This window comes from Podarcis pityusensis (assembly GCF_964106645.2).
Source record: "Podarcis pityusensis genome assembly, chromosome: 8".
NCBI lineage: Eukaryota > Metazoa > Chordata > Lepidosauria > Squamata > Lacertidae > Podarcis > Podarcis pityusensis.
This window is the reverse complement of record NC_138033.1, coordinates 23597520-23611027: the sequence shown is the minus strand read 5'-3', so window position 1 is coordinate 23611027 and position 13508 is coordinate 23597520. Positions and strand designations below refer to the sequence as shown.

At 47.0% G+C, this 13508-nt stretch overlaps 1 protein-coding gene across 1 annotated transcript in view; it reads right to left on the bottom strand.

The window, feature by feature from the left end:
- The window catches only part of ASAP3 (ArfGAP with SH3 domain, ankyrin repeat and PH domain 3), a 70491-nt gene extending 57514 nt beyond the window's left edge, over positions 1 to 12977 (bottom strand). The window contains exon 1 of the mRNA XM_081015731.1: positions 12478 to 12977. Within this exon, the coding sequence (XP_080871857.1) occupies positions 12478 to 12603 (126 nt within the window). The 5' untranslated portion in view covers positions 12604 to 12977. The remainder of the gene's footprint in view (positions 1 to 12477) is intronic.
- Positions 12978 to 13508: the final 531 nt, after the last annotated feature.

Here is a 13508-nt window from a genome sequence, read left to right as displayed (position 1 = left end):
ACCATGGGTTGACTAAGTGCTAGGAAGACATCACCGTCCCACAACCCACTGTCGACAATCCAACCGCAGCTCAGTAACACAGCATCTGCTTTGCCAGCAAAAGGTTCCAGGTTCAATCCTCAGCATCTCCAAGACGGACTAGGAATGTCCCCCTCTGAAGCCATGGAGCATCTCCATCAATCAGTGATGACAGTACGGAACTAGATGTGCCAGGGGTCTGACTCCATCCAAGGTAACTAGCTATGTCCCTAGGTCTATCAACAGTTCAAAAAGAGGCGTCCTGGTGTGCAAAATACTGTAGCATCTTACAGACCATATTCCACAATCGCCCAAAGACGCTGCTTTTTATTTTACTTTCTAAGATCCCCAAGCTCATGCCAGCAGAAGCCAAGCCAGGCAGCTGTGCACGCCCCACTGGACTTCTGCAGCTGCAGTCCAAAATCTCAGAGATATACACCCCTCCTTGAGGATAATCAGCTCAGCCACAGATGCAGAGATGCAAGGGGAAAATGTCTCCAGAGTGAGAGAGAGGAGACAGCTCTGCACCTGTAGCTGGTGGTGACCTCACACAGCCTCCATCTGTGACTGCATTAGACCCCATCACTGACCCCACGGAGCCTCTCTGTGCAATTGTCTAATTTACACTCTGCATTCTAAAATCAGCCTTGAATTCCTTCCAAATGTGCCCTGCTAGCCAGACAGAATCTTTTGCTGGCTGTCAGAAAGAGAGTGCCTCTTTGGAAATCGCCCTTTCTTTTGCACGTTGGTTGTTAAGTAAGATCAATGAGAGCCATTCTTCACTTTGCAGAGCTGCTCAATGAAGTGGGAACTGGTTGGTACAGCAATAAAACACAGCCAACTGTTAAGGAAGCCCAGCCTGAAAAGGGCAGCTATGAAATCTAAAATTAGGAGCAGCAGAGTATAAAAAAAGATATTCAGAGTCAGGGGTGCCAAGAAGATTTTCTGAGGCCAATACTGTACACCGTCTGTGGATTTGGGCCCTCTGCCCTACCTGCAAAAGAGGGCATGCATTTGCATAAATAATGCATGTACTTTGCATAATGCAAATTTGCATATTCCTTGCAGGTGGGGTGGAAGGCTCAGAATTAAATCGGGAGGTCACATGTCAAGTACTAAGATGCTTGGCAGGCAGAGTGTCAACAGGCAAGGTTTTCCCTGCAATTTTATTTCCATACTAGAAAAGGCTTAATCAGTTTAATTTCTGCCCGATTCAAGGCACAAGAGCCCCACTTTTCCTCATTGCTGACCTTAAACTGTGAAAATAACTCTAGTTTCATGAGTCGTAAAGTGTTGATCCTGGGTAGCCAACATGGTCGCTCATGGCTATCCTGGCTGCGGCTAATGAGAATTGTAGTCAAATCCTGCTGGAGGGCACTACGTCAGCTACCCCTGCTGTAGATCTTTCATCAATTCCTCTTAAGCTGGCAATACTGTACTACATTCAGTGAAAGACCAGGCACAGTTATTTCAGATGGTAGGTAGGGGGGCAAAAGATTTTCAGATTTACGACGACTAAGGTTCAGATCCCTGTGCTTGGACTGATTCCAGATTAAAAGTGAACAGTGTATTCTAAGGACTGCAGCCATTATTTATCCATCGTAACAAGTACAGCAATGTTATCAACAGCTAAGAACAGCCACCCATCTCTCTCTCTCAATAACAAGGATTTCAATCCTTTGCATAAAATATACACATTTAAATGTTCATACTAGCAGGAACAACCCTCCCTGAAGTATCCACCATGGGGGGGGGGGAGCAATTAATCACCCCCTCCCCAGTTACTGCTGCAATCTACTTAACAGCCTAAAACTATCTTTCACTCTCTACCTTTGCTTTAGGATGGACTCACTACTGCCCAGGATAGAGTTACAGTAAAATCCTGGATTTCTCAATTATTTTCATAGACTGGAGGCCAAGGTTGATGTCCTACACACACACACACACACACACACACACACACAGTTTGTTTGTTTTTGCAAGCGTTTTGAAGAATTTTGTCACAAGGCTCAATTAGCTCTCCATTTCAGTGTCTGAAGTTTGCCCAGACATGTCTGTACAGTGTCCCTCCTCCACTTCACCCCTTCCTCCATGATGAGACTTTCTCTCTCTCCTGAAAACAACATTTCAATCCAGCCTATGCAGACCCAGACTGGGGTGGATGGAGGTGAAGGAGAGTTTCTGGCCTTGGCCCAGGAAGGAAACCAACTTTTGAAATCCATTCTTGTAGCATGGGGCAATATCCACTAGCTTATTTTTCCTTTGTCTTTTTTTTTAACTGTTAGCCAATATTGAGGAAATGTCACTCCAAGGCAATTTCTCTAGAAGTAGTACACTCCAAATGTTGTTGGACTACAATACCCATAGTCCTTGACCATTGGCCTTGCTGCCTGGGGCTGATGGGAGTTGTAGTCCAACAACATCTGAAGGACAGCATGTTGGCAACTGCTCTGAGGTATGCTGTTTTATCCCCTGTTCAGTGAAGGTTTCCCTTGTTTTACTCATAAAAGGAGCCCTCCCGGATGAGAGGTCAAAGACCCATCTAGCACAGCATCCTGTTCTTGCAGTGACCAACCTGATGCCCATGAGAATCCCGCAAGCAGAATCTGAGCACCACAGCATCTCCAGCCAGCTACTGGTATTCAGAGGCAAGCTGCCTCCAACAGGGAAGGGAGAGTATGGCCATCCTGGCTGGTAGCTACTGATATTCTTCCCCTCCATTAAAGCCATCCAAGTTGGTGGCCATGACTACCGCTTGATGCCTTATCACCCCTTGTTCTTTGAAATCTGCATCAGTATGTCCGGAAACATTTTGGAGGTGTTCCAGTAGCAATAACATGAACTGAAAAACTCCCTGAGCAAGTGCATACATAGGGAATGCTACAGGGAATCTGGAGAACAGATTTTTTTGAGGTCCACTGTAACAAGAGTAGTGCCGGGTGTCACGTGAGGTTTGTTCCTTCCACATTTCAGTTTGTAAAGGTTGCCGCGGCAAGTATTGCGAATCTCCAAAGGTGATCAACCCCTTAGGAAGTGGGGTTGAACCAGGGAGTGGGAGAGAGAAACCATCTTGTCACAGCTCTGAACCAGGGAGTGGGAGAGAGAAACCATCTTGTCACAGCTCTGGCCATCAGCTTGAAATTGCGTCAGACCCTCAACCTTGGGGTGCTCCCTGGCTTGCCATTCTGACAGGAATGCCAACTTCCTCTCCTGCCTCCGGTGTTCTGAAATGTTGTCCAGGCATCTTTAGAACAAGCCTGATGCAGATTCTGTTCTTTTAACCACCTCCGACTCCAGTTTTGAATCAGGGTTGCTTTTTCGCTGGTGCATTTCTTTTGTTATACGGCAATTATAAATGCTGGGGTTTTTTATTATTATTAGCTCCAGCTTGATTCTACCTGCTATAATTTGATGAGAACCTATGCTGAAAGGCAGCCTGGTATCTATCTGGGGTGGGTGGGATGAGCAGGGCAGATATAATTTACTATAAATAAGACACAGCCCTGGCCATTCAGAATCGTAAGACAGCATCATAGCAGGGAGGGACGAAGAGAGAAACTCTGATCAGGTGCATTTGCAGTTCTTCGCTTTGACCTGCTGGCTGCAGCCCATGAGCTCAACCTTCACTGAATTCAGTCCTAGCATCCTCAACCACTTCACTCACTTTGGGTGGAGGGTGGGGAACCTTTTTAGACCAACGGGCCAAATCCCCATCCCTGTGGGCCAACTTTACAAGTGAGTGTCGTTATGACTTCAGATGATTGACATACATTTTCATCCCTCTGCAAACCCTGCATAATGTTATATCCTCTCTTGTTCCTCAGTGTCCCAAATTTGGCTACAATCCAATTGGCACCCAGCGCCTGAGTTTGCTATCCAGAGGAAATGACGTCTCCCAAACACATGCATGTAGGCCAATGGCACTTTGCTTAACTACAGGAAATATCTGCAAGCTGTGGCTTCTAGGATTCTTGTCTAACCGGTTAAAATGGAGATTTAGAGCAACCCACAGGTCATGTATAGCTCTGACATAACTATGCAGAAGCGGAGCTCATTTGCTTAATGCGGGGCACATGCACACAAGCCAACCACAGGCCAAAAGAGCCAAGGAATATAAAAGCAAGCACAATTCAGTATATACCCTGAAACTTTCAGGAGCAAAACAGTTCCCCCAAGTCAAATGGATTCTCCCAGATGGGGTGCCAGAGTAGCATCACTAGGCTCCCAGCAAATCTAAACTTAAAAAATACAGCACTGTACAACCAATGGAAGGTGTAGTTCTTTTGTTTCCAGCACCTGACCTGGAAACTATACGAGGTCATGAGGCCAAGACAGAATTCCAAGCATGATCTAGAAGTAGGTCAGCATGAGCTCATGGGAAGAGTGGATCTGGAATAATTGCAAAGCTTTGTCTGGAACTGAAACTGCAGGATGGCTGTGACTTCTTAACCTGTTTCTAGCTCTGTGCAAATGAAGAAGAAGAAGCCTACTCTTGAGGGGACTGTTGTGAAGTGTGGAGAAAGTGAAAAAGGTTTCTTTCTCCCCCCCCCCCCGCCTCCATAATACTAGAACCAGGAGCCATCCTATGAAGCTGAATGTTGGAAGATTCAGGACAGAAAAGCAAGCTCCCCCCCCCCATACTTAAGCTACAGTACTCACTCCCATGTGAGGGACGCAGGTGGCACAGAAGGTCGGCAGTTCGAATCCCCGCGATGGGGTGAGCTCCCGTTGCTCTGTCCCTGCTCCTGCCAACCTAGCAGTTCAAAAGCACGTCAAAGTGCAAGTAGATAAATAGGTACCGCTCCGGCAAAAAGGTAAATGGCGTTTCCGTGCGCTGCTCTGGTTTGCCAGAAGCAGCTTAGTCATGACCCGGAAGCTGTAGGCCAGCTCCCTCGGCCAATAAAGCGAGATGAGCACTGCAACCCCAGAGTCGGTCATGACTTGACCTAATGGTCAGGGGTCCCTTTACCTTTACTCACTCGCACAGGAGGCAGCAAAAGCCACTAACTTGGATGGCTTTAAATGAGGATTAGGCAAATTCTTGGAGAATGAAGCTACCAATGGCTACCAGACTCAGTGGCTAGGGCCTTACGCCCACCGTTGGAGGCAGCATGCCTCTGAATGATGGTTGCTGGGAATCCCAAGAGGAAAGACTGCTATTGTGTCCAGGTCTTCCTTGGAGCCTTGCCATAGGCATCTAGTTGACCACAGGGAGAAGAGGATGCTGGACTAGATGAGGCTGATCCAGCAGGGCTTTTCTTCGGCTCTCATGAGGTCAGACAGTTTAATTACAGAGCATTTCTGGTGAACCACAGGTGCAATGCAATAGCCTCTCCAAATGTGTGCCAGCACCATACCGGAGAGAGGCACTGTACTCTAATAGTGTTAGAACCGCCTTGGGGAGGCTGCCACCACAATGTGCATCTTGCAGAGTTCTTGGGCCACAACATGTCTGTTGGGCAATTAAGCTCCTCATCTTCCGCAATTTGTCTATTCAGGAACATCCTATTGCTTCATTTCCACCCTGAATAGTGCCAGATCACAGTAGCAAGCAGTTGTTGTTGTTGTTGTTGTCGTTTTTAAGGCAACGGCCCACTCGAAGAAAAAAGCTGCAACAAAATATCAAGGGCTCTATATTACGGAAGGCCATTTGGACATGGCTTCTATTTTTACGGACGATGCTAATGTTGGAAGGAGTTCAACCGATACTTTGGCTGCATTAGCAAAAGTGTCACAGGAACGACCAGCGATACAACGGACAGCAGCCTCCTGCTATTCTGCACAAATGACTTGACAGACAGCAGTGTAACATAGCAAGTTTCCATCTAGTCAACAGGAAAGGTTGTGCCCAGTGGCATCCTGGTCAGAAGGCAGCAGACAGGGAAGGGAGGGTTCAAATCCCCACTTAGCCACTATGAAGTTAACCTGGCTCAGTTGGTTAGAGCATGGTGCTGATAATGCCAAGGTTGCAGGTTTGATCCCCGTATGGGACAACTGCATATTCCTGCATTGCAGGGGGTTGGACCAGATGACCCTCAGAATTGTAGAGTTGGAAGGAACCCTGTAATTCTAGGACCTTGAGTCATCACTCTCCTACCTCACGGGCACAGCCTATCTTGCAAGATTGCTGCAAGGATAAAATGAGGAAGAGGATCAGCCCCATGTAGCATTCAAAATACCTCAACAGGCAAAATAAAAATGTAGTGAAGAGAGAAGCACTTTTAAAGTTTCACATCCAGATTTTTCTGAACCTCACAGAGTTCAGGCCACAAATGTATTTGAAGGGTTTATTGATCAAGATGGTCTGCCCCACAAAGTCCCTTCTCTTTAAAACAAGTATAAAGGTAAAGGCAAAGGACCCCTGACAGTTAAGTCCAGTCGCAAACGACTTTGGGGTTGCAGCGCTCATCTCGCTTTGCAGGCCGAGGGAGCTGGCATTTGTCCGCAGACAGTTTTTCCAGGTCATGTGGCCAGCATGACCAAGCCACTTCTGGCGCAATGGAACACAAACCAGAGCAGCGCATGGATACGCCGTTTACCTTCCCACTGGAGCAGTACCTATTTATCTACTTGCACTTTTTGGAGTGCTTTCAAACTGCTAGGTTGGCAGGAGCTGGGACCGAGCAATGGGAGCTCACCCCATCGTGGGGATTCGAACTGCCGACCTTCTTATCGGCAAGCCCAAGAGGCTCAGTGGTTTAGACCACACGCCCAACTATTTCCCACCAATATACAATACAGCTTACCAAAAAGACACAGGGAAAAGTAACAAAATCCAAACCAACTAAAATTCATCCAACCGCACAATCCAAGTAGGAGAAATTGAAGCATGCAGAAGTCATCCATAGAATGCTTTCGAACAAGGATGGAAAGTCTGTGGCCCTAGACATTATTATTGCCATCATGATTAATCACCTTCTACACAATTGCTTCAATGTGATATACAATAAAAGCAGCAAAAAACCCCAGTGAGAAACACCCCAAGCAACTGATACATTTAAAAAAAAAAAAACTAAAACAGCTGGAAAAGCCTGTTGGACCAAAAATGTCCTCATTTTTTGCCCAACAAAATGCAGATAGTGGGCAGCTGTCATATCTCAGCTGGATTGCAATTCCACAGAACAGGAGCAGCCACACAAAAAGCCTCACTTTGAGTTACTGCAGAACAAGCTTTTGATATCTGTGGAACTTGCAGGAGAAACCACAAGGTTTTACTGGGTGTATAAGGGATAAGGTGGCCTGTAACCTGGTCCTGAGCTGAACAGGACCTTATATGTTAGTGACAACACCTTGAATTTGCCCCATAGCAGATCGGCAGCCAGTGCAAATCCTGAAAACAATGTGTATATGCTGCCCATAGTTTGCCCCCACAAGCAACCTAGCCGCCATGTTCTGCACCAGCTTCAGCTTCCAGGCCAACCCCCAAGGTACATACACACAGAGGGCATTGCAGTAATCCAGCCATGAGGTTGGTGCATAAGCAGCTGTGGTCAAGCTATCCTGATGATGATGGACTCTACCTCACGCCAGTCCCAGGCAGCCAGTCGTCCATCTCATGCAGTCTCTTATGTTGCCATTTAAAGCCCTGAATTGGCTGAGGGCCCAAGTATCTTAGATAAGGCCTTCTCTCCTATCAACCTGACCCTGGTGTAAGATCAGTGGAAGAGACTCTCCTGGTGATTTCTGTGTTGACTGAGGTGCATATTGCAAGGATCCATGGGAGCCCCTTTTTGGTGTTGAAATGGCTTCCCCAATGATGTGTGCCATACAGCAACTTTGTATTATTTTAGGCACCAAATTAAAAGCCCACCTATTTCACTGAGCTTTTATCAGATGATGGCATTGTGCCATTTTTAAGGTGTTTTTAAACTATGCTATTTACAGAATTTAGGAGAATGGTTTTTGTTCATTATGTAGTCTAATCAGTTTCTATATTACCTTATTTCTTTGTAAACTGCCCATGACCAATTGGATGTAGGGCAGTAAAGAAATGTCTTATTAAAAATAAATACAAATAGATTTCTGCTCATTTTGAAAAATGCTTCGAGAGCCTTATAGGCATATATATGAGTCTGACAGTTACTGGAGTGTGGAAACATACACATAAGCCAGGACAACATGCAGGTGCCCTTTGACCACCAGCTGTGTAGCTTGGCATTTGATAAGAGGCAACAAAGCAGCAGATCACGGGTGAGGTGTATGGATCAGATATGCAAGGCAGCCAGGTAGCAAATGATCCTCAAAGGCACACAACCCAACGGCATGATGATTATTATTTTGCATTGTTAACATTGTTTATATTACTAATATCCTTTATATTCTGCTTCCCGGCGACCTCAAAAATTAGCCCATGGAGCTATTTCCAATCATAAAGCAACAACTATTTCAAACTGGAGAGGGATCCAAGATCCATTTCAAGCACACTCCTTGAATGTAAGAGGAGCCTGTTGGATCAGGCTAATGATCCATCTAGTCCAGTATCCTGTTCTCAAAGCAGCCAAGCAGATGTCTGTGCAAAGACCCAAACACAAGAGCACTTTCCCCTGCAATTCAGAAGCTGGAATTCAGAAGCATTACTGCCTCTGACTTAGCAACAAGGCAGGATCTACATTTATAAAATTATATACAGGGTGGGTAAAGTGAGACCTTCCCTAGATGTGGCTGGACTACAGCTCCCATCACTGACATTGCCAATGCTGGCTGGGGCTGATGGGAGTTGGAGTTCAACAACATCTGGAAGACCACGGCTTCCCAGCCCCCAAATATAGATGATTCCTGAGAACCACCCCTATGGTTAGGGGTGGGGAGTCATCACATACATGAGTCAGCTTGACTCCATCTCTGGGGGACACTCAGGGAGAACTATGCAGATGCAAGATTGGCCACATGAAGAAGCAGTTTTGAAAGAAAATTAAGCACACAGCCAAAGAGACCAAGAAAGTCTAAGCGTTTTTTTGTTTTTTGGACCAAAGTGTATATATGCAAGCTTTCCCATTTCCCAGAACTCATCAGATACGTTTCATGGTGCTGCACTAGAGAAGGCACTGTATAGCACAGCAGCATAATGGAAGCGACTTTTGGAACAGAAGAGGTCTCCAGCCCAAGTTCAGCACTGCAATATCTCCATTATGTAGAGTTCTCAGAGCTGCCTCGGGGATTGTAAAGAATTCAGAAAGTGAGCAGGTATCTGTAATGTCAGATTGAGGAATTGCAATGGAATGCTCATCGTTACCCAAGACTGCAGTTCTCAAGGTTTGGAAATCAAAGCACTTATACAAGACAAATTAACAAATCTGCCTTTTAATCCAGAGTCCATTACTCAGTGTGGAAGGCAGCAATTTTGTCAAAAAGATAATTCACATTATCATCCAAGATTACACTCCTTGTGGTTTCTTGGAAGGGGTGTGGGGACAGAAATCAAAGCATTCTTTAACAAGTGAGATTAAGAAATATCATTTTTAATAAAGAGTGTGTGACTCAGTGTGGAAGGCATCAATTCTGGCTGAAGGATGTTTCACTTCCAACATTGTAATAAAAGCATCGTTTGTGGAAACGGCCTCTAACCATTTTCTTTAGAAAGACTTCTGTGTATGAGTTTGTGTTTAAAAAAAACAAGACTAAAGCATACTGGGCTGTATCCAGATAAGTCAAATTCAGAGGAGTCCCACTGAATTTAATGGATTTAGGTTAGCCACTAACTTGCCCTTCAATTTTAAATAGATATAGTCTGAATATGACAACCCACTTTTTGAATTTCCTGCTTTTAGACTGCAAATATAAAACATATGTTGGGGTTGCTAGCCTATTCCAAAACTGATTCTTCTTATTTCTGGCCTACCTCAACATTCATCTCTGCAAACAACCTGGAATAAGCATGGATCGGAGGAACTTTTTACTGGCATGTGTCAAACACTCAGAGTTTGAGGGCTGCAGAAATAACCTTAGGCTACCAACAGAAAAAGACAGGAGTGCCTGGTGTGCTCTGGTCCATGGGGTCACGAAGAGTCAGACACAACTAAACGACTAAACAATAACAACCATCAGAAATCCACTTATCTCACACTGATAACAGGGCATTTCCATAGCTATCAGATAGTAGCCACAATGGCTATGTTTGACCACCATCAAAGATGGTATGCCTCTGGATACCATTTGCTGGAAAATCTAGGGCATGGGTAGGCAAACTAAGGCCCAGGGGCCAGATTTGGCCCAATCACCTTCTAAATCCAGCCCACGGACGGTCCAGGAATCAGCGTGTTTTTACATGAGTAGAAGGTTTCCTTTTATTTAAAATGCATCTCTGGGTTATTTGTGGGGCCTGCCTGGTGTTTTTACATGGGTAGAATGTGTGCTTTTATTTAAAATGCATCTCTGGGTTATTTGTGGGGCATAGGAATTCGTTCATTTCCCAAAAAAATATATAGTCCGGCCCCCCACAAGGTCTGAGGGACAGTGAACCAACCCCCTGCCGAAAAAGTTTGCTGACCCCTAATCTAGGGAGTCTGGTTGGCCATAGTGAGGATGCTGAACTAGATGCTTCACCAGCCTGATCCAGCAGCTAGGCTCCTCTTATGCTCCTATGTTTTAGCTAGACTGGGGCTTGACAGCCCTTCCAACGGAGGGTGCTGTCAAACAAAAAACTGTATTCTATAAAACAGGATATGTAGTTGCCTTAATGATAAGCCTTCAGAAAATGGTACTCATCTCTTGTCCCCATTCCCAGGAATTCTCTCCTGGTTCATAACATAGAAGCGGGTGAAGTAACCATTCCAAATGCATGCATCTTAGCATCCTGGTAAAGAGTCACTTGGAAATCTCACAGCCCCTCTCCCAGAACAAACACACAGAGACATCTGGATGAAGAACAACTATGATATCATGTCAAATGCAGACGGAGTATTGATCCAAGTGGAGTAAAGGCTCAACAAACAAAAGTTTGTTTAGTGGGGTCACAGCAAACAAGAAAAAGTACAGGGCTACGTAGCCTGAGCACCTCCAAAGCAGGTTGGCTTGGGAAGAGTGGCCTCCTGAATGCTGACCGTGCACTCACAGAATCTCGTCTTACATTCTGAACAGAAGAAGAACTTGCATGGCTGGGAGTGATAATTACAAGGAGGATAAATATGGATTCTGAATCTGTCAAGTACAAAGTAGGGCAAGTGGGCCTGATTTGGACAAAGCCCAATCAAAACCAAACCTACTTGTGGGGATCTCAGCTTGGGCCAAATCAAGACAGCCGTGGCCAGACTGAGTCGTCCAGAGTGAACTGGGACAGTCAGGGGGCAGGGCATGAGGTGAGAAGGCTGCAAGGCATCTGCTTCCCTGAACGCTCTCCACGGGGATTCAGAATTTAATCCTCCTCCACTCACCTGCTTGGTGAGTGGCAGATTCAATCCTGCAGGCTGCAGGGTGCTCTTCTGCAAGTGCTTTAAAAAGGGACCACAAGGCTCATCGAGCCCAACCCCCTGCAATGCAGGAATCTTTTGCCCAAGATGGGGCTCAAACTCATGACCATGAGATTAAGAGTCTTATGCTCTATCAACAGGAACGGCGCTTGAGAAGAAGCAGCCTGCAGAGTTGACCCCCTCTTGTTCCTGGAGGGAGGGGGTTGGCACAGAATCTGCTCCTGCACCCCTCCTAACCATATGCTTATTTGGGGTTTTAAAAACCCCTAATGGAACGTTAGCCTTGCACCCACATTTATCTGGGGCTGTATTTGGGCTGCATCAGGTGTCCCCCAGGTTGGCACAGATCAGGGGCAACCTTGGCTCTACAGATGTTCCCTTTGCCACACTTCGTGAGCACCTGCCTCAGAACTCAAGAACTTTCAGGCAGAAAATTTACAGTACTATTGATTTCAGGACTGGCCCCCTACCATAAGACAAAGGTGGATAGTTGCCTCAGATGACAGTTGCCGAGGGGCAGGCGGCAGCAGTCCCCCATAGCCACCCCCCTTCTCTTGGAGGACAGAGCTGAGCAGACGTTGGAGCCACTTAGCTGGATGTGGTCTACAATGCCAAGTAGCAGCACTCTTAGTTTCTGGCGAAGGCCATTTCTGATCCGACCTGGAGCCTGAAGGACCCTGGGACCCTCTGCGCACAAAGACTGGCGCTCCCCTGCCGAGTTTGGGCCCTTCCCCAACTGAAGGAAGCCGTAAAATTTAGAGAAAGTGGCGAGAGCTAGGAACGCGGAACTAAACCTGCTGCTGACTTCTGCATCATCACCTGCAAGCAAGCCCCACTGAGCACTGGGGCGGCTTGTTTCTTAGTAAATAGGTTAAGGCTCAGGTGCGCGCCGCGCCGAGGAGACAACCGCGCCCACTTTTACGCGCAAGAAAGGCGCGATTAGATGGCGGGGTGTAGGGAAACCATTTCGGTTCCCCAGCCTTTTCCCCCAACGAAAGAGCCTTTTCTCGTCCCCCTCCCCATACAAACCCCACTTCCTCGCCGCCCCTCTCACCTCTTCCAGCGCCACCACGGCCCCCCGGCACTTCTGCAATTTGGAGGCGAAGCTGGAAGCCGCCGGCGAGCTGAGATCCTCCGAAGTCACGGCCACGAACTCGGAGACGCTGATCTGCTCCGGCATGTTGCTGCGAGAGGCGTTACCTTGGAGATCGGGGCGCAGTTGCAGCCGGGGAGAAGAAGGGAGGGAGATGGGGTTGTGGGGGAGAAAGTCATCCAAAAGTAAGGAAGAGGCGGCGAGGGAAAGGGAGCCTTCGAAGGAAGGAGGAAGAAGTTAAGAGTGACAGGAGAGCGAAGCAAAACCGCGGAGAAGTGGAGAGAAAACAGGGGAGGGCAGAAACGTGGCCAAATCCGTCTTTTCCAGCCCTTTCTGGTCAATTTCGTATCACATCCCCGAGGTTTGGCTTCTCTCTCTAGTGCGTAAATGACGAGCGGCGCCTCTTCTCCGACCTCTTGTAAGTTTCTTTTCCTCCCTCGGTGGCTGGCTGGTTGGAACAGAGGCTTTCATGGCAGTCACGTGGGGATATTGTTACGCCGCCGCTGCCTGCGAGCCTGCAAGCGCGGATTTTTGGCCCGGAGCCTGTTAAAGACAAAGTGCACCCAGTTGCCCTTGTTCCCTTTCTCCCCAAGCCGCGGAGATCCTCCTCTCTGGAAAAACGAGCAGCCTATCAACGCAGAGCTAAGGCGGTGCGCCTGATCCAGCACGTTTTTTACGCGCACGTAAGCCCCCGTCGAGTTTAATGGGGCTTACTCCCGAGTCAGTTTGCAAAGGCGCAGCCTTCTTGCAGTTGCAGCCCTAGCAATCCGGGCTTTACTCTCCAAGAGAGCTCAGGGCTGGAGCGTTTTTGCTGTTGTTTTGGTGGTTATCCAGTTTTGTTTTGGTTTTTTAACTGCCGGTTTTACATACGCTCTCAGAGCTGCTCAGCATTTCAAAGAGCCAGAAGGAACATGTTGAAGTTTTTTCGCGCGATTCTGCTCAGGAGAAGGCGCCTCATTTTATGCACAGTTTACCCCTCGCAGAGTTCCAAT